Source organism: Thamnophis sirtalis, unplaced genomic scaffold (assembly GCF_051295495.1).
Source record: "Thamnophis sirtalis isolate CommonGarterSnake01/CBP01778 unplaced genomic scaffold, rThaSir2_p1.2 scaffold_9, whole genome shotgun sequence".
Taxonomy (NCBI): Eukaryota; Metazoa; Chordata; class Lepidosauria; order Squamata; family Natricidae; genus Thamnophis; species Thamnophis sirtalis.
The window spans coordinates 47,099,563-47,120,900 of record NW_028261389.1 but is presented as its reverse complement, the minus strand read 5'-3'; the positions used below and the strand labels follow the sequence as shown (position 1 = coordinate 47,120,900).

The window sequence follows — 21,338 nt, the reverse complement described above, 5'->3', positions numbered from 1 at the left end:
TTTGCACTCAAAATCTCACGATACATGGCCCCATTCATTCTTTCCTGTACACGGATCAGTCATCCTGGTCCCTTTGCAGAGAAACAGCCCCAAAGCATGATGTTGCCACCCCTATGCTTCACGATAGGTATGGTGTTCTTTGGATGCAACTCAGCATTCTCTCTCTTCCAAACATGATGAGTTGTGTTTCTACCAAACAGTTCTACTTTGGTTTCATCTGATCATAATGACATTCTCTTCTGGATCATCCAAATGCTCTCTAGTAAACTTCAGACGGGCCTGGACATGTACTGGCTTAAGCAGGGGACACGTCTGGCACTGCAGGATCTGAGTCCCTGGCGGCTTAGTGTGTTACTGATGGTAGCCTTTGTTACGTTGGTCCCAGCTCTCTGCAGGTCATTCACTAGGTCCCCCCATGTGGTTCTGGGATTTTTGCTCACCGTTCTTGTGATCATTTTGACCCCACGAGGTGAGATCTTGCGTGGAGCCCCAGATTGAGGGAGATTATCAGTGGTTTTGTATGTCTTCCATTTTCTAATTATTGCTCCCACAGTTGATTTCTTCACACCAAGCTGCTTGCCTATTGCAGATTCAGTCTTCCCAGCTTGGTGCAAGTGTACAATTTTGTTTCTGGTGTCCTTCGACAGCTCTTTGGTCTTCACCATAGTGGAGTTTGGAGTGTGACTGTTTGAGATTGTGGACAGGTGTCTTTTATACTGCTAACGTTCAAACAGGTGCCATTAATACAGGTAATGAGTGGAGGACAGAGGAGCCTCTTAAAGAAGAAGTTACAGTTCTGTGAGAGCCAGAAATCTTGCTTGTTTGTAGGTGACTAAATACTTATTTTCCACCATAATTTGCAAATAAATTCTTTCCAAATCAGACAATGTGCTTTTCTGGATTTGTTTTCTCATTTTGTCTCTCATAGTTGAGGTCTACCTATGATGTCAATTACAGGCCTCTCTCATCTTTTTAAGTGGGAGAACTTTCACTATTGGTGGCTGACTAAATACTTTTTTGCCCCACTGTATGTACTTCCAGTTTAACAGACAAGTATACCAACAAATCAAAGGAACATTCATAGGATCATGGATTTCAGGACTCATAACAGACACTGGAATGCAACACCTTGAATCTACAGCACTCCCATGCCAATAATCTAAAGTATGGATCCAGAATATAGATGACACCTTTATTATAATAAAATGAACCAACTAGAGAAAAAACATGAAACTATAAACAACTTCTTCAAAGGAATAAAATTCACAAGGGAAGAAGAAGAAAACAATGCTACTTTCCTGAATATCCTCATCAGTAAAGGCAGTGATGGCAAATTAGAAACACAAGTCTACCATAAAAGTACCCACACCAACCAAGTGCTCTACTACCAAAGTAAAAACCCAACCTCCCACAAGAGAAGCTATAATAACACTATTTAGATGAGCACAAACACCCTACAGCAACTCTGAACATTGGAAGAAAGAAACAGATCATTATATAACATCTTCCAACAAAATAGATACCTGGCAACTTTGTAGAAAAACTGTCTGACCACTCAATCTACTATAGTACAACCAACACAAACTGTAAAAAGGATAATGCTGCCATAGATCAAAAACATCTCAGAAACCATCAACTGACTATTACAACTACATGGCATCACTGTAGCACATAAACTAATTAAAGCCCTCCAAAACATCCTAAGTAAATCAAAATACTAGCAGAGCACACCTCTGAATACCAAGTAGCAGTCAAGAGATATGATGAAAAGTACGTAATTTCACAAAACGTGGATAGATTCAACCATAGTATCAACGGGGAAACTTGTCACTCAGACAAATCAGCCACCAGCAGGCACATGGAAATAAACTACTACATGCTGCTTAAAAGAGGCAATGAAAAAATCAAAAAGACCAGCACCTCCCCATCAGGAATCAACACCTTGTGGGCAGCAATTAACCCCTAAATTAATATTAGACCAACAATCAAGAAGTAAACAGTACAATAAAGGAATTACCAATGCAGACAAACAAGCTAACAATAAACAATAGCCAATCAAGGAAATCACCAAGGTCACCCCCACCAACACTGACAAGGCAAGCCACTTGTATATAAAAATAAGAGCAAATCCACTCCATTCTAGCGTTGATGATGTTACCTAGTTTGGCAATGAAATGTCTGTAAGAAGAGCACAATCTAATCCTGAGCTACAAATATTCTCTTGGAATCTTTGATCCGAATCCAGAAAGCTCTTATGGTTTTCTTTTGCATAAATTCTGTCATTGTATAATTTTCTAAGCATTGAAGAGAGTTAGGTGTCATATGGATTAATTTGATACTTTTCCGCTTTCTGTTACAGAGGGTTCCCCCCTCTCTTTTTGGTCATACCAAGCTTAGCTAAAAGCTTATTTCCTCAGAAGAGGGAGAGGTTCTTCGTCCTTATATAAGTATACATTTCACATTGTACAAATTATTTGGATGGAGACAGATAAGATATTTGTTTTGTTTACTACTTAACTAATAAAGAGAGCTGACATCATCACCTCAATACATTGCCATATTAAACTAGTAGTTTGCTTGAGATTTTGATCAGCCATCCAGAAATATGTTACACAACATGGTCAGCTATGCATATATTTTAAATAAACACACTTCCCTAGAAAACTTAGTTCTTCTAAGTTCATCCTAAATGTTAGGCACTTACTTTTAGAGGAAAGAAGTGTATCATTCCAACAGCATGACCTGGGAATTTCAGATTCTCAAGCAGAATAAAAGAAGATTTACAGATAGTGTTAAATGTGAAAGCCATATATAAATGCTTCAGGGCATAAGCATAATAATATTTACATTCTCTTTGTATGACTAAGTAATTATAAATGTAATAATGCTTAATTAATAGTCATCTAATTATTACTTTTATTATACAGATGCCCTAAAGAAGTTTATCCTCATGTAACCACCATTATAAACATTTGTCTTAAGTACCTTACCTACGATCCCAATTACAATTATGATGATGAAGATGAAGATGAGAATGCTATGGATGCTGATGGTGGAGATGATGATGACCAAGGTAGTTTGTGTTGGAAATAAAACCATGTATATGTGAGAGTGTGTGTGTGTGTGTTTGTGTATGTATACATATACACACACACATACAAACAACACACACACACACACACGCACATGCACGTATACCGTGTTTCCCCGAAAATATGACATGTCCTCCCCCCCCCCCCAAATAAGCCCAGTGAACAACACTCCCCCCTTTCTGGCCAGGCAGAGCACCACTCACCAACCCAGCGGTATCCTAAAGGCACCAAGCCATGCGAGTGCCAGTTCACCCTCCCTCCCGCTTTCAGGATACTGCTGGGTTGGTGAGTGGCGCTCTACCTGGTTGGAGAGGGGTTGCGCGAGCGCCTGTTCCCCCTCCCCTACTTGCGTGCCTCCCAGTCCTCACCACGGCCTGGACTAGCTATCCCTGCAGGGCCAAGGCCACAACCGCCATCCCAGCACTGAGGATAGCTTCTTCTGAGAGGCCGGTTGGGCCTGCCGCCTGCTGCTGAAACTTCCAGGAGTCAGGGAAGTGTGTTCCGGCAGCCACGCCACAACCATAGAGCGGGGAGCGCACTCCCAGAGCGGCCACTGCTGGAAGACTCTGTCCCGGCTCCCGGAAGACTCATTAGCTGGCAGCTGGCCCAGGCTGTGGTGAGGACTGGGAGGCATGCAAATGGGGGGGGGGGGGACAGGCGCTCATGCAACCCTTCTTTCCAGCCGGGCAGAGCGCCCCTCACTGAGTGAGCGGTACCCCAAAGGTGCCAAGCCAGACGAGCGACGGTCCCTTCCTCTCTGTCGCTCGCACGACTTGCTTCCTTCAGGATGCCGCTGAGTCGATGAGTGGCGCTCTGCTCGGCTGCAGAGGGGAGTGGCCAGGCGGCTGCTCTTGGGAAGAGCTTGGCTCCAAAATAATAACCCTCCCCCCCATAATAAGCCCAAGGCCATATTTCAGGGATCAAAAGAAAATAAGACCCTGTATTATTTTCGGGGAAACACGGTACACATACACACACACACACACCTCCACACTCCATAGACAAACGTCTAGTGTTATTTTTACAGATGTAAATTGCAAACTAGCATTACAGTCTGTCAGTATTAGCAATTGCTAAGTATGTGTGTGTGTGTGTGTGTGTGTAAAATATATACATAAACATTGTTTAGTGTTATCTCTGATTTTTAATCATGACTGCATATAACCTGGTATCCTTTTATTCTTTTCAAGGGAGTGATGACGAATATAGTGATGATGATGATATGAGCTGGAAGGTTAGACGTGCAGCTGCAAAATGTTTGGATGCTGTAGTCAGTACGAGGCATGAAATGCTGCCCGAGTTCTATAAGACAGTATCCCCTGCTTTAATTGCAAGATTCAAAGAGCGGGAGGAGAATGTAAAAGCAGATGTTTTCCATGCATATCTCTCTCTTCTAAAACAAACTCGACCTATACAGAGTTGGCTCTGTGATCCTGATGCAATGGAGCAAGGAGAAACACCTTTAACAATGCTTCAGAGTCAGGTTAGTAAAGAAAAGCATCCATAGCACCAACATTTGATTATGCAAAGTGGTGTGTGCGTCTTTAAAGCAGTATACAATTATATTACTCCTAACTGTAATGAACTGTCTAGATCAAATACAGATATTTTGTGATATAGAGGCTTGAATCATTATGCTGTTCAGCTTTTAGATAGCTACTTTTGCTTTATAGAGGTTAACTGCTGCTGCATCCTAATACAACAAAGTACAAAGGTACTTTGTACCCAGGAAAGGTACTCAGGAAATATTCTGAGAACAGACTACTAGTCCAGGTGAGCACTTGGTCTAATCCAGCAGGGCTTATCTTGTATTCTTATTTCTATCATTATATAAAAACCTATTCATAATTTGTGTATTTGTATAGGGAGAGTAATGGTTGGACTGTCTTATGCACATATAATTACAGGTTCCCAATATTGTTAAAGCTTTGCATAAACAGATGAAGGAAAAAAGTGTGAAGACTCGTCAATGCTGTTTTAATATGCTAACTGAATTGGTCAATGTATTGCCTGGTGCTCTCACACAACACATTCCTGTACTTGTTCCAGGTATGATTTTGTGTATTTTGCTTTAAAACAATTTTGAACTTTTAACATATTTTAAAGTACTGCTTAGTTTTGAGTCAGTACTATGTCTTCTTCAGCCATTATACAACTATGCTGTAGAGTTATGTGAGAATTCAATTCAGATATGCTATTTGGCGATTGAGTCTCCAAATAGTATCATCCAAATATCCAAACTGAATCATATGCTTGGACTTTCTTGGGATGATTGACTTGACCCCTGCATTTTAGAATACAAAGCATATAGCCAAAATAATAGTCAAATATTTATAAATAGGAGCAGGGAAGAAATAATGTTTTCTCCAAATAGAATATTTTATATTCATGCTAAAGGTTTTGAAATATTTTTTTGTTATTCTGATGTGCTGAAAGTTTGAAAGGTATATGGATAAGAAGAAGAAACAGGAAAGTAATGGAAGTAAATATCTATGCAAAGAAAAGACTGGAAAGAACAAAATTGAGAGAAGGAGTCTTTAAATAAAATTGCCATAAATTTTTCCAATTTCATGGAACAGCTGTTGGTTTTATGTTAAAATTGTGTCAAAATCAATTTAACAACAGTTAAATTGTTGATAGAACCAGATGCTGCCAGTTCGGGCCTTCGCCCAAATGGGTAGTTCCAATTCTGAGCTTTTCAGAGAACTGGCAAATCGGACCACCGGCTGGCCCCACCCCCACCCGTTTTGGGGCAGGAAAATGTCTAGAAAAATGCTCCAAAACAGTCAATTTTCCAGGCTGTTTTCAGTGGCCATTTTTCTGGCCAAAATCAACCCAAAAATGGCCCCAAAAAGCTGACTGTGAGAAGAAGAGAAGTCAGGTGAGCCAGAACCAGACGTGTCCTGGGTCCCCTCATCCTAGAAGCAGCAACCTTGCACTCTTCCCTTCTCTGCTAGCCCCCTTCTTCGGATGGAATCGCCCAGCAATGGAGAGGGAAAAGGCGGTGCCGTTTCTGTGTGGCACTCTCCCCTCAATGCTAGTGGCTGTCTCTGCCCCCTTCACCCTCTCCATCTCCGCTGCTGGGTGATCCCGTGCGAAGAAGGGGGCTAGCAAAGAGGGGAGAGTATGAGGTTGCTGCTTCTGGGATGAGGGGGCCCAGGAAGCGTCTGGATCCGATTGTGCCAATTTCAAAGGTCATAAACATTGGGCTGGCTTGTATAAAATAAATATTTCAGTAAATGAATGTTAAAACTACTTAAAGCCTTAAAAAGTGAGAAGAAAACTTTGAACTAAGCTTCGAAAGGCTAGTGATGCAGATAGTGGATTATCGGTGCAATAAAATTCTGACCTTATGTGCTACTTAGTAAACAAGCAGAAAGATTATGTATCTGCTGAAGTCTATATAGTTTGGATACGAGGCTTTTCTGATACAAATCATTGTGACCTGACTACCCCCAAAAGAAAAGTTTATGATGATATTAGAGAGAGAGAAAAAAATGACTATAGGCAATTAACTATCAGTAAGAGGTTTAGAGGTTTTATTCAACTTGTATGCCGCCCTATTCCCGAGGGACTCAGGGTGGCTAACAAAACCGGAAGGGAGGGGAACAATACTATACAGTACTTTTTATTTTCGTAGTCACTGGGCCTTTGGTGAAAAAAAGTTGCATCAACGAGTTCTACTAAGATAACCACCAACCCTCTTCAGAAAGAGGTGCGGTTCTGTAAGAATTACTATTTTCTCACTTTTGAGACTTTGTAGTGTAAAAGTAGAAAAATATTTATTGACACGCAGGTTACAAAATATTTATTGAGATGCGGATAACAAATGGAGATAATATCTATTTCCCTTATTAATTTTTTTGTTACTTAAATACAAATTCATACAATTATTGATACACATTTAGTTTAACTTAGATGTTTAGAATTATAAGAGAAGTATTTTGGAAATATAAAATTATGCAAATTAATTATACATTCTTTTACAGGCATAATTTTTTCACTGAATGACAAATCAAGTTCTTCTAATCTGAAGATAGATGCTTTATCTTGTTTGTATGTGATCCTCTGTAATCACGCTCCCCAAGTTTTTCATCCTCATGTCCAAGCATTGGTGCCTCCTGTTGTGGCATGTGTTGGAGATCCATTTTACAAAATAACGTCTGAGGCACTTCTAGTTACCCAACAGCTGGTTAAAGTCATACGTCCTCTGGATCAGCCTTCTTCTTTTGATGCCAGTCCTTATATCAAAGATTTGTTTACTTGTACAATCAAGAGACTGAAAGCTGCTGACATTGATCAAGAAGTGAAAGAGAGAGCAATTTCTTGTATGGGCCAAATCATTTGCAGTCTTGGAGACAATCTTGGTTCTGATCTACCTAATACTCTTCAGATATTTCTAGAGAGACTAAAAAATGAGATAACTCGACTAACCACTGTGAAGGCTTTGACTCTGATAGCTGGTTCATCTCTGAAGATTGATCTGAGGCCAGTTTTAGGAGAAGGTGTTCCTATTCTTGCTTCTTTCCTCAGAAAGAACCAACGTGCTTTGAAACTTGGAACTCTCTCTGCTTTAGATATATTAATAAAAAACTACAGTGATAGCTTGACAGCTGCTATGATTGATGCTGTCCTAGATGAACTTCCACCTCTTATTAGTGAGAGTGATATGCATGTGTCACAAATGGCCATCAGTTTTCTGACCACTCTAGCTAAAGTTTATCCTTCCTCACTCTCAAAAATCAGTGGCTCTATATTGAATGAACTTATTGGGCTGGTACGGTCACCGTTATTGCAAGGTGGAGCACTTAGTGCTATGCTAGAATTTTTCCAAGCTCTGGTTGTGACTGGAACAAGCAACTTAGGGTATATGGATTTATTGCGCATGTTAACAGGTCCAGTGTACTCACAAAGTACAGCACTTACTCACAAGCAGTCTTATTATTCAATTGCCAAATGTGTAGCTGCCCTTACACGAGCATGTCCTAAAGAGGGACCAGCAGTTGTAGGTCAATTTATCCAGGATGTCAAGAACTCGAGATCTACAGATTCCATTCGTCTCTTAGCTTTGCTTTCTCTAGGGGAAGTTGGACATCATATTGACTTAAGTGGACAAATAGAGCTAAAATCCGTAATTTTAGAAGCATTTTCCTCTCCTAGTGAAGAAGTAAAGTCTGCAGCTTCGTATGCATTGGGAAGTATTAGTGTCGGCAATCTTCCAGAATATCTCCCATTTGTCTTGCAAGAAATAACTAGTCAGCCTAAAAGACAATACCTTCTTCTTCATTCCTTAAAGGAAATAATTAGCTCTGCAACAGTACAAGGTCTCAAACCTTATGTGGAGAGCATCTGGTCTTTGCTACTCAAACATTGTGAGTGTGCAGAAGAGGGTACCAGAAATGTTGTTGCTGAATGCTTGGGGAAACTTTCTTTAATAGATCCGGAAACTCTGCTTCCACGCCTCAAAGGATACTTGGCCTCAGGTTTGTAGATATATGTATTGTCTTTTGGAAATAACATTCCGAAGATTATTGAATTATTCAGTACTAATAATTAATGCTGACTTGAATAAATGATTTTGATATTGCTTTAAGTGATAAAGGAATAGAAGGAAATCTTCAACTGTCCAGTTTTTAAATAGAGCTCATTAATACATAAAAAGCTTTGTTATGTCTGTTGAAATGTTTTGAATCAGTTTATTTTGTAAGGTGTGGTACAGATAAAATGCAATATCTGATAAATTGGATAATATTAATTAAAAAAAAATAAGTTATCATTTGGAGAACAGATTGACAATCCAATGTCTAATATTTATGGGAGATAGATGAAATATGCAAGAGGAAGAAATATTTACAGTGATACTGTTTGAAAAGAAGCACTAGAAAAATGGGTGTTACAGTTGTTCTATACAAGAGCTTATAGAATAATTAAAACTGTCCAATTCATGTTGGGACCAGTAGAGCAAGAAATCCTCTTAGTTTTCCTCTCTGCTTTTCGAAGCTTAATTATTTCTTTAAAAGGATCACACTATCAAAGAATTATACTATTTAAAATATTACATGGTAGATTTAATTTATTTTGGCTGTAACTAGTAAAATTATACTTGGATAAATTTGTAAAGAATAAAAATATTTGGCAGCAACAACACACCTGATCATTTCTATTTCTTCCTGGACAGTCACCTTGGGTAGACCTGTGTAGGAAAAATCTATACCTGTGTTGATGGATCTGAGTGCTCTAATCAAATGTACTAATACCAGTTCTGCTGGCACAATGGGATTTCTTCCCCTGCCCTTTCCCCTTCTCAGGAAAACCATTTCAGAGCCTTTTGATGAATTTTATACATTGAATAGGGAAAGAATAATTGCCCCTATCTTGTTCTGTCAACAAAACTGCTTCCATGGCAGTTTAATGGCAATACACAGTTGGCTTCTATTCAAAAGCACTGGTACATTTTGGTTTGTTCTCACTATTCCTTCATGGCTGAAGTCAGCATATGTAATTATGCCTTATTAAGATAATTTCAGGTAAATAATGACTGGCAACATTGTTAACTAAAGATTTGGGGAAATTTTGAGTGTGTTTATTTTTGTGTTTATTTGATGTATACCTTGCTTTTTAAATAGATTCCCAGGATGCTTATTAAAAATTAAAGTTAGAAATATCAAATTAAAACAAAGATAAATACCACAGTTTTAAAAACAGAAAAAGTCAGAAATCAAATCAAGCACTGGGAAATAAAGAATAACTGTTCTTGAAAATGAGACAAGTTTTATACTATAATATTACATAGGGTTATAATAATACATATGCCAAGTATATGTAGTAATTTCTGTTATTTATAATGGAAATGCTATAGAATTTTGTAGATAAAGCATCAATAGTATTATTACTAACATGTTTGTAATTTCTGTAACACCACAGTACAGTACACAGAAAATAAAAATGTTCTATTATCTGTGCCAATTATTTACTATTAGGATCATCATATGCTCGGAGTTCGGTAGTCACTGCTGTGAAGTTCACTATCTCTGATCACCCACAGCCCATAGACCCACTTTTAAAGAATTGTATAGGTGAGTGAGATCACAATAATTTTAACGGGGGTATTTAACATATGTACATGTAATTTCCAGAATAGCTTTAAGGATGGAGAAGATTTTGATTAAATCCCTATTACATCAGCAGGTGTGCTTTGCTTAATGTTTCTTTTGGGAATACTGAACTTTTAAGTAGGACAATAGATACTAGGTGATGTAGATGCCTGTTTTCATGCCTTGAAACAACAAGAAATGCTTCCATCAGAAGTAGCTATTAGCTCTTGAAATAAAACTAACTCTATATACAATTTCCATTAATTGCTAGAGCTGTGCCATATGTCAGATTCAAAGGACAAAGGTCTTTCGAGTGCATATGGTCTCAGTTACTTAAAGAGTTGATATGACTGCCCTCTCTATCTCAGTGACTTTGGGCAGCTTATAATCAGTAGAATAAAGTGCCAGTCTATTTTATTTTATGTTTACTTAAATTTATTAGTGCCAATGGACCCTATGTGTTAGTCCTATATAGATAGTAGTAGCAAAACAGAGTGAATCCCCAGAGATTAAAATATCCAAAAAGAAAAAGCCTAGCAGAGTCACAAGAAGCCACTGTTACTTTTGTTTTCTAAGTATAACTACCATAGTTCATGAATTCTTCTGAACTGTATTAGTTTTGGGGGAAATACCAATTTTAGCAAAAAGAAAAGAGATTCTTGCAAAAGTAATTGGCAAAATACAATTACTTACTGATATTATGCCATTCAATATTTTTTTAAAAAATTACTTTCATCCTGCTTACATACAGGATTAAGTTCTTAAGTCATGAAGCCAAGCATGCACATTGTGATCTAAAAAGAATAAATGTGGCATTTATTTAAAATAAGGAATATTTTAAGGCATCAGTAAAGTAGCTGTGAGTTTATATATAAACTGCTTTCAAGCAAACAAAAACTACATGTATAGGTTTGCTTGAAATCACTTTATAGACCATATTTTCCGGAGTATAAGACATACCGGAGTATAAAACACACCAAGGTTTTGAAGAGGCAAATAAAAAATAAAAGTAGGTAGGTAGATAGAGGGATAGAGAGGGAGAGAAAGAGAGATAAACACAGTAGGAAGGTAGGGAGAGAGACGGAGTAGTTAGGTAGGAAGGGAGATAAAGGGAGAAAGAGAGAGATAGAGGAATAGAGATAGGGAGAGAGAGAGTAGGTAGGTAGGTAGATGTTTCCAGGTGTATTTATCCATGTGCTAGAGAAGGAAATCACTGACAATCTGCAGCACCCAAGACTTTGTTTCTGCTGGTACAGCACTTGATCAATGTCATTCTCATCAATCAGTTAAAGAGCGTTCCAAAGGGGGGGGGGAGTTTTTGCACTCTGCAAACCTTCCAAAAATGGCCCGTTTTTCGTAAAAATGGACCCTTTAAAAAAAAGGCATGAATAGCCTTGGGGGGGCTTGCAGAGTGCTCCTGGGGGTTGCCCCCTCAAATGAGCAAAAAACAGCCCGTTTTCATGGAAAATGGGCCCATTTTTTGTCAAAACAATTGCATGCATAGCCTTATGGAGGCTTATAGAGTGCTTCTGGGGGCTGGGGGGGGGCAAAATTGAGCAAAACACGGTCCATGTTTTGCTCATTTCTGCCCTCCCCAGCCCCCAGGAGCTCTCTGAAAGCCTCCATAAGACTATGCACGGCCAGTTCGGTGAGGGGGGGGGCTTCGGGAGGCAAGAAATGCTGTATTCAGTGTATAAGACACTCAGAGTTTCAGCCTCCTTTTTGGAGGAAAAAAGGTGCAGCTTATACTCTGAAAAATACGGTATTTATGACTGGATTGTACATAATTGTAAAGAGGATTTTGAGAATAAATTATACCCATAATTGAGAATGAAGATACTTCATTTAGGTTATCACTACAGTATGTTTCTTATTTGAACCAAGGCTCACTATTTATCCCTTGGTACAACAATCCAAATCACTTTGACTATGAAGGGGATAAGGAGGGAAAGACATGTGCCTAAGGCTTGCTGCAGTTTTGCTCTAAATTTGGTTTTTTTTTCATAAAATGTTGAACAAGACCATATGATGATTGTCTTTAATTATTACAGGTGATTTTCTAAAAACATTGGAAGATCCAGATCTTAATGTGAGACGAGTAGCTCTGGTAACATTTAACTCAGCAGCACACAATAAACCATCACTAATAAGAGACCTTTTAGACACGGTGCTTCCGCATCTTTATAATGAAACAAAAGTGAGAAAGGAACTAATAAGAGAGGTATGTAAATTCTACTGATGAAGAGTAATCAAGTAGTGGTATCCAAAGAATAAAAATGTTTTCTATTTAAAGTTTCAGATCCTTATTTAAATTGGGCTTCTAATTTGAAGACAGCTGTTTTGTTACAATGGTAATTACAGACATGTCAATCAGGAGTGCCACACCAAGTGGCATATAAGAAGTACAACATACTTTAAATAAACTTTGCAAAGTTTCAATTATTATTTCTTTTTTGTCACATTCAAACCCATCATGTTAAAATCCCCACTGCCTGAGAAAAGTTGCTAACTCTTTGATAAATAAGAGACTGATTACTAAGAGCTCCTATTCAATACTATAGTAAAACCACTTTAGGAATTAGTGAAATTCAGGGAATTTTATACAGTGGTATCATTTGGTTTTTGCAAATTTCATTTGAATAGTGCAATATTAAGTTGACCCTGCCATAGCACGGAATAATGCTAGGAAAAAGTAGTTAAATAGTGAATATAATTTTCCATTGTTTGGTCTACATTTTTACTTGGATAATTCATAGATTCTCTATTCTTATTTACTGTTCTTTGACTGTCACTTACTTCTTATTCTATGTATGTGTGCATGTGCATGTGTGTGTAGAATTGCAGCTGTGTTTATGTTGCTTAAGGTATTCTTTAGAGCAGGGCTGTCAAACTCCCGGCTCAAGGGCCAGATGTATCACATGCTAGCCATGCCCACCCCTGTTTCAGTAAAGGGGGGAAAGTCCTGACATGTCATGTGACACCACTGTCACTGATGTGAGTTTGACACCCCTGATATAGAGCATGGTGTTCAGCCTTTTGGCTTGCCTGAGTGAAGAGGAATTGTCTTGGGCTGCATATAAAATAAGTTAATGTATATAAAACTCAAAATTACATAATAATGTTGAACTTTTATAATTTTGTGGGGCCGCATTACTAGCTGCCCAGAGCCACATGCAAGCTGCAAGTTGGACACACCTGCCTTAGAGTATCATTAAATGTTTTAAATTATTTTAAATCATTTTTAATTCTTAATGAATGATTATTGTAAATATCCATTTAGTTTTAAACTAGAAACTGAAATAAAGTGCCATGAAAATTGAATTAGTAATGGAATTTTGTAATGAAGTTAACTTCTAGAACCTTAGTTTGTTTCTGGAATTTCCTTATGACTTTTCCTTGTCATCATTTTTCAATACATTTATTCAAAGATTATTAAGAACTGATAATTAAATTTAATGAATGCTCTTATTTTCTGATTTGGTTTGCAGGTTGAAATGGGGCCATTTAAACATACAGTTGATGATGGTCTTGATATTAGAAAGGCAGCTTTTGAGTGTATGTATACTCTGCTAGATAGTTGTCTGGATAGACTCGACATCTTTGAATTCCTAAACCACGTTGAGGATGGTTTGAAAGATCACTATGATATTAAGGTTAGTTTTTAATATATCTATTTATGTAATATAGTAACATAATTTTTGGTGCAAATGCAATATGTATAGGGATAAAATGTTTCAAATAAAAAGAAATAAAATACTTATTTCTAACACAAAATACAAGTTTTTATGATTTTTTGTTATTGCCTCAGGGAAGCTGTTCTGTGCCAGTAAAAGTTGAAGATGGATTAAAACAACTGCCACATCTTGAGCAAGACTGCTTCAGTCTGCATCTTCCTTAATTAGAGAAAATGTGCAGAGGCACAGACCCATATTAATGGGAGATGGCTTGAGCTATTTTCAGAATTGACAGAGGTCTGTCTTTCCACCTTCACGTAGGACAAAGTGCAAGCAAAACAGCACCAAAGTGCAAACAAAGCAGTACCAGCACTGGTACTTCCTTGTGTAGGAATGCCATCAGCACTGGCATGTACCAATTAGCAATGGAGGCACAAAGGCCTCAAAAAGTGGTGGGTGGTGGTACATAATTGACTTGAGGAAGAAATACATCTAGGTGGAACCAGTGTTAACTGTCTAGATAGGATGGCCAATGAAGTATAGAATTCATTATTTTATTTTCTGATAGTTGTTTAGTTCAAAGTGACAAATTGTGTTGAAAAAGAAATAAGACCCACAAATAAACGTCCACAGAAAAATCAAAGTTATAGCAGGAATTAAATACAGGTAATCCTCGACTTACAACAGTTCAGTTAGTGACTGTTCAAAGTTACAAAGGCACTGAAAAAAGTGACTTACGACTATTGTTCACACATTTGAATATTGTAGTATCCCCGTGGTCATGTGATCAAAATTCAGATGCTTGACAACTGACTCACATTTATGATAGTTGTAGTGTTCTAGGGCTATCTGATCACCTTTTGCAACCTTCTGACAAGCAAAGTCAATGGGGAAACCAAATTCTCTTAACAACCATGTTACTAATTTACAACTGCAGTGATTCACTTAACAAAGATGGCAAGAAAAAATCATAAAATGTGGCAAAACTCACTTAACAAATTGCTCACTTAGCAACATAAATTTTGGGTTCAATTGTGGTCATAAGTCCAGGACTACCTATACACAATAGTATGCACATCTTACATATGTTATGCCACGCATTACTTACGTTATACATTATATTACATTATGTAACATTACATATGTTAACAGCATATTTAATGGGCACAGAACACTAACTTGGAGGGGTTGACAAAATAGAAAGATATGGTTGATCTTCTGAAAAGAAGTAACATTCCTTTGCAGTGTCCGGTTTATTAACTGTTATGTTTCTCCTAACCAGATGTTAACATTTTTAATGCTGGTGAGACTATCTACGTTGTGTCCAAGTGCGGTATTGCAGAGGCTGGATAGACTGGTTGAACCCTTGCGTGCTACATGTACAACCAAGGTACTGTATGAATTTATTTATCTTAATATACGATTTGTAAAACATAATTGCATTAATTCAGAACCAATCACCAATCCCTCGTATTAAGCCTGAGTCACCTTACTATTTCTAAAATTGTGATTTATGGGAGTAATTTGTATGATTTTTTTCCAAGAAGAATGATACAAAAGCATCATTCCTATCAGGCTATTTCCCACCTATCCCCAGTTTTTGTTCTTACATGAAAATAAAATAGTCTTATTCCTGGCTTCTGTTCGTTGTCCAGATGTTACTCCCCTCTAACAGGTTCTACTATCAAAATTGTTTTTAATCTTTATTAAAATTCATAAGATCAGGATACTTTTTGTTCCTACCATGACTTTTTTCTAATTGTAAGATAACATTTTGTAACAGCTTCAGTAGTGAATAAAAGGTAGAGAAACAAAATCTTCAGTCAAAGATAATAATTCTTCAGATAATAATGAAAGTTGCAAGACATTCTGAAGAACTTTTACTCTGATAGTACTCTATACTACTTATAGTGTGGTGTATTTACATTGTTTGCATATCTTTTTAATTTAATTCTGTTGTTGAAAATTATTACCTAAACATCATTTTCTTGAAATAAAATAGGTAAAAGCAAACTCTGTGAAGCAAGAGTTTGAAAAGCAAGATGAACTGAAGCGATCAGCTATGAGGGCAGTAGCAGCATTATTAACTATTCCAGAAGCAGAAAAGAGTCCACTAATGAGTGAATTTCAGTCACAGATAAGCTCTAATCCAGAGCTTGCAGCCATCTTCGAAAGCATCCAGAAAGATTCATCATCCACTAATTTGGAATCAATGGACACCAGTTAGATATTTGAACAGGGACCATTAATTTTAACCGTACAATGCACTGAATTTAAAATTTACAAGTTTAAAAAAAAGAAAAATATCGAATCGTCACAATGTTCAATTTTACCTTTATGGAGACAGTTTGGCTTTTTTCCATTGTTGTTTTTTTAGCATTTATTCCAAAATATGTATTTCCATAACTCCAAAGTTGTAAGCCACACATGTTTTAGTGGATTTGAATACCCATTGAATAGAAATAAAAGTTAAAACGCATGATGTATGGAAATAGATTCCAACATCCATTTGCCCTGTAATGTTTAGGATTAAAAGTTTAAAAACTTGTGGCCATGATTTTTCTTTTCATTTTTTTCTTGAAACCAAACCAAATAACATTTGTGTTTGCCTGGTAGATAGGCTTAAAAAAACTGTGAAGAGTTACTATCGTACATCTTAGGTACAATTTTAAAATAGAAACGCAAGTAAATGTCCTTTTTAAACATGTGGGAATAAACAATTTTTGTTCACACTAATTTTGTATGAGGAAATTTACAAATGTGCGTAAAGCAGCATGTGCGATTTATTCATAACTAAATTCAGATTAATATATTGATGCAGCCAGTGTTTTCCTTCATAGCTAATGCAGTTGGTTTATTTCATTGCAATTATTTACATATATATACTGCCAAGGCAATTTTTCATCAGTATAAAAATCATAAGTATAAGCAGCTATATGCAAAACAATTAACAACAAACAGTATTCTAAGCAAAGAAAGATGCAGGTAGGGTAGTTCCCACTGGGCAGCTTATACAGATGGGATGAGAGACTGCTGACTTGAGCAAAGGATATTCTTTTAAACTTGTTTTTATTTTTCATATATTTGGGTAATCTTTAATATATTTATTTGAAAATCCAAAAGCAAGGTTATTTAAAAATGGTTTTCAAAAGACTATATTGATCATTCTTAACCAGGCCTGCACAGCATGTGGTTCACACAGTCTCCTTGTATAAACCACCAGCATTTTTCAAAAAGTTATTAAGTGTACTGCTGTTGAGTGCCTTCAGGCCTCATTGCTGCTGGTCCATTAGCTTGCTGATTGGGGTGCCAGGTATTCTTTTGCAGCCTCTGATGGTGATGGTTTTTAATTTATCATTATGGCCGGCTCTTAACAGTTGAGGTAGTCATCAGTGGAATGAAAAAAATAGCTTGTGCCCATCCCACCCCTTATTTTTGGTGCAAATCTTGTGATATTCTAGCAATAGTGAGGACTGCTACCTGGGGCCAAAGTTAAATTTCTTCTGTAACTTAAAAGGTCTGCCAAATATGGCGATTGTCGAAGAAGATGCCAGTTTTCATTTGTATCTATATTTATATCTGAGAGCAGCTAAAAAATGGAAAGATAGAATGTCAGTTAAAGAGAGGGCAAGAGAAGATTTGTGATGGCAGTCAGGCTACCTCTGGCGAGCACATGGAGGGCTGTGCGGCCCCCTAAAGACATGCCACCCTACACCATTACTGACCCACTGCCAAACTGGTCATGCTGGAGGATGTTGCAGGGAGCAGAATGTTCTCCACGGCGTCTCCAGGCCCTGTCACGTCTGTTGCATGCTCAGTGTGAACCTGCTTTCATCTGTGAAGAGCACAGGGCGCCAGTGGCGAATTTCCCAATCTTGGTGTTCTCTGGCAAATGCCAAATGTCCTGCACGGTGTTGGGCTGTAAGCACAACCCCCACCTGTGGATGTCGGGCCCTCCTACCACCCTCATGGAGTCTGTTTCTGACCGTTTGAGCAGCCATATGCACATTTGTGGGCTGCTGGAGGTCATTTTGCAGGGCTCTGGCAGTGCTCCTTGCACAAAGGCAGAGGTAGCGGTCCTGATGTTGGATTGTTCCCTCCTACGGCCTCCTCCATGTCTCCTGATGTACTGGCCTGTCTCCTGGTAGCGCCTCCATGCTCTGGACACTACGCTGACAGACACAGCAAACCATCTTGCCACAGCTCACATTGATGTGCCGTCCTGGATGAGCTGCACTACCTGAGCCACTTGTGTGGGTTATAGACTCCGTCTCATGCTACCGCTAGAGTGAAAGCACCGCCAGCATTCAAAAGTGACCAAACCATCAGCCAGAAAGCCTAGGAACTGAGAAGTGGCCTGTGGTCACCACCTGCAGAACCACTTCTTTATTGGGGATGTCTTGCTAACTGCCTATGCTTTCCACCTGTTGTCTATTCCATATGCACAACAGCATGTGGAATTGATTGTCAATCAGTGTTCCTACCTAAGTGGACAGTTTGATTTCACAGAAGTGTGATTGACTTGGAGTTACATTGTGTTGTTTAAGTGGTTTCTTTCTTTCTTTTTTTGAGCAGTGTATATCACAGGATATTAGTGCCTTGTGTTATCTTTATATTTTACAGTTGTAGTGATTAAAACATTCCTGTTCCTTCAGTATTCTCCCTTCAAAATCAGAAAACCAGCAAAGGCAATGTACCCGGCTGCTTGGGAAGCAAGAATGATAAGGCCCTTAACTGAGCCATGTTTGTAGTTGGAGCAGCCAGCAGGACTTTGCTCACCTTTGGAAACTACTCACCATCACACAATATGCATTCCTGTATCCTTGCTCTGTTCACAAAGTCTCAGCTATATGATTTGGACTAGTTTGTGAAACTCTGACCTAAATTCTGGACTGAAACAGGCCAAGTTGTCATTTCCCAATCCTGCACTGGATTTCTGAATTCTCAGCTTTGGAGCTGCACTGATTCCAATAGGAGTAGTCCTTGATTACCAGACAAGGTCATCTCTGTGGACACAACTGCTCCGCCAAGAATTCTACCTGGCATTTTAGTTGTTTGAAGTAGACTTTCATCATTAAACCAATTGCAACTCACTTTGGTGTGATTGCTTTGTCTGGAACAGGACAATCAACCCTGACACCTGTTGATTGGATCCCTACTCTTCCTAGCTGCTGAAAGACACTAGGGAGATGAATAAACCAAAGTAAAAAAGTAATATATGTATTTTTGACAGGAAGTTGTTCCTCAAGAAATAATTGTTCAATCCAGTTCTATTTGGAGTATAATCATAAAGTTAGAAAGGACCTTAGATGTTTTCTAGTCCAGTGCCCTGCCCGGGTCAGAGATCTTCATACTGTACCAGAGAAATAGTTCTTGTACCATTTTTAAACTTGTTTTTATAGCAAAGGTGGTAGGTAAGTTGCTGAGGCTTCAATCAACACAGGATGGTACCAAACTACATTGATGTCTCTTGTGGATGAATGGGACTGGGATGGGGAAGTGTGATCTCCTGATTGTTATTTTTTTGAGTCTTTGTTACCATCAGTTGTGGTACACATTAAATTAGAATGATTACATGGGTGTAGAGTGGAACGTACTATTTTACAGCAGTATTCTTTGTTCCTCTTGCATCAAGTTTAATCAATGGTAATTAAAGGAGAAAGTTATATGCCTTAGAGCTTTATTGTCATTTCCCTCCTAATATTTACATGGAGAAGTTGGTCAGTTTGCAATCACTTGGATTTGTCAAGTCACTGAACCAGCTGCCCTACAAATGGATCCCCTCTTCTTGCTTTTTTTTTTATAGAGATGAAGTTGTTCAGTATAACATTAATTTTCTTACCTAAAGCGACATCAGTTTTCCATCTATTTTGGCCATTTATGTTTCCTTCTCTTTCAAAGTTGGCTGGATGTCCTAGCTAAAACTGTTTTTATGATGTTCTGTTAGCAGTTCTGTCATGAAGACCTGCCCCTCTTCTAAAGCAATTGAAACAATATTCTGCCATTTATGTGAAGCATTGACATCACAAATATGAATGCTGTGGATATAATTTACTTGGACTTCAATAAGGAATTTGATATAGTAGACCACAACCTACTATTTGATAAGTTAGAAAAATATAGTTTAGACAGCATCACCACCAGATGAATTCGTAACTAGCTGACCAACCACGCTCAACATGTGGTCCTTAATGGAACTGCACCTATGTGAAGGAAAATATCCTAAAGCTCTGTCTTCAATATAATTCACCAATGATTTAGATAGAAGGAGAACTAATCAAATTTGTAGATGATATCAAGCTGGCAGGAATAGCCGACACTCCAGAAGATAGGCTCAAGGTACAGAAAGATCTTGACAGACTTAAACGCTGGCTTCTCAATGATGAGAAATGGTGTGTGCAGATCTCTTATTGACATTCCTGTTCACATTTGTATTATTTTACCACACTAGTTTTCATGCATTATGGCAAGGAACTAAAACATATGACAAAATTTTCAGTATAATCAATACAACTTTTTCTCTAACCACTTTAAATATCAATCTTTTAAAGCTGAAGTGTATCACTGGTATGAGCCAGTTTGGTGTAGTATTTAAGACATCATGACAGAAATTGTGAGACCAAAGCCAACTGGATAACCTTGAGCCACACTCTCATCCCTAGGAAGGAGACAATGGAAAGCCACTCCTGAAATCCTATCGAGGAAACTGTAAAAATGGTCCAGTTTCCAGGAGTCAACAGCGACTTGAAGGCACATACATAGACACACACACAGTCTATTGATTGACGTAAAAATCTTGTTGAGTCTTCCAGGTAAAACAGAAAACTAAATGATCTAATTCTACTTTATTGTTGTAAGGGTACATTAACAAAATCTTGCAAGCCAAACTTGCTGCCACCACTTTTAACTGCTTTTAACTCCATTTGGCTGGATCCTCCCTGACTGTTTGGGCCACTGAGGGCTGCTACCTCTGTTGTCTGATTGTTTGCTATGCAGCATCTCTTCTCCTTATTCCCCAAAGTCATCCACGTATTCCATTATATTTGTGGACACACAAACATTAAAGGAAGAGAACTCAGATTGGGACAGTTAGAAATTCCTATTACTAGAATTATGTGGGTCACATCATCATCCAAGACATAAAAATGTGTCTCCGTTGAACAAACTTTCAGATATAAAATTAATAAATATTAAATATTATTCATATAGGCCAAATTAATGTACAGCATTTATAAGATGGATTCTCATTATGAACATCCTGGAGTGATCTATAATAATGGTAAGATCCATCCAAAATAATACAATATTAAACATAATTAAAACAATCAATAAAAGTGGAAATATTACTAGGGAAGCCAGCAAAAATCAGACAAGTTTTCAAAAGGTACCTAAAGGATACTTGGTGTGCTACAGAAGAGAGGTCATTCTAGAACATTGATGCCATAGAGCAGTGGTCTCCAACCTTGGCAACTTTAAGA

General features: G+C 38.0%; 1 protein-coding gene across 2 annotated transcripts in view; it reads left to right on the top strand.

Moving 5' to 3' along the window:
* CAND1 (cullin associated and neddylation dissociated 1) overlaps nucleotides 1-16,596 on the top strand; it is a 28,654-nt gene extending 12,058 nt beyond the window's left edge. Inside the window, exons 7-15 of one of the 2 annotated variants that reach the window (XM_014065569.2) lie at nucleotides 2,928-3,073; nucleotides 4,283-4,575; nucleotides 5,000-5,141; nucleotides 7,082-8,575; nucleotides 10,073-10,168; nucleotides 12,238-12,407; nucleotides 13,675-13,839; nucleotides 15,143-15,250; nucleotides 15,863-16,596. In XM_014065569.2, the coding sequence (XP_013921044.1) occupies nucleotides 2,928-3,073; nucleotides 4,283-4,575; nucleotides 5,000-5,141; nucleotides 7,082-8,575; nucleotides 10,073-10,168; nucleotides 12,238-12,407; nucleotides 13,675-13,839; nucleotides 15,143-15,250; nucleotides 15,863-16,087 (2,839 nt within the window). In that variant the 3' untranslated portion in view covers nucleotides 16,088-16,596. The remainder of the gene's footprint in view (nucleotides 1-2,927; nucleotides 3,074-4,282; nucleotides 4,576-4,999; nucleotides 5,142-7,081; nucleotides 8,576-10,072; nucleotides 10,169-12,237; nucleotides 12,408-13,674; nucleotides 13,840-15,142; nucleotides 15,251-15,862) is intronic. The other variant, XM_087723469.1, reaches the window with a different exon arrangement.
* The last annotated feature ends 4,742 nt before the right edge of the window (nucleotides 16,597-21,338 follow it).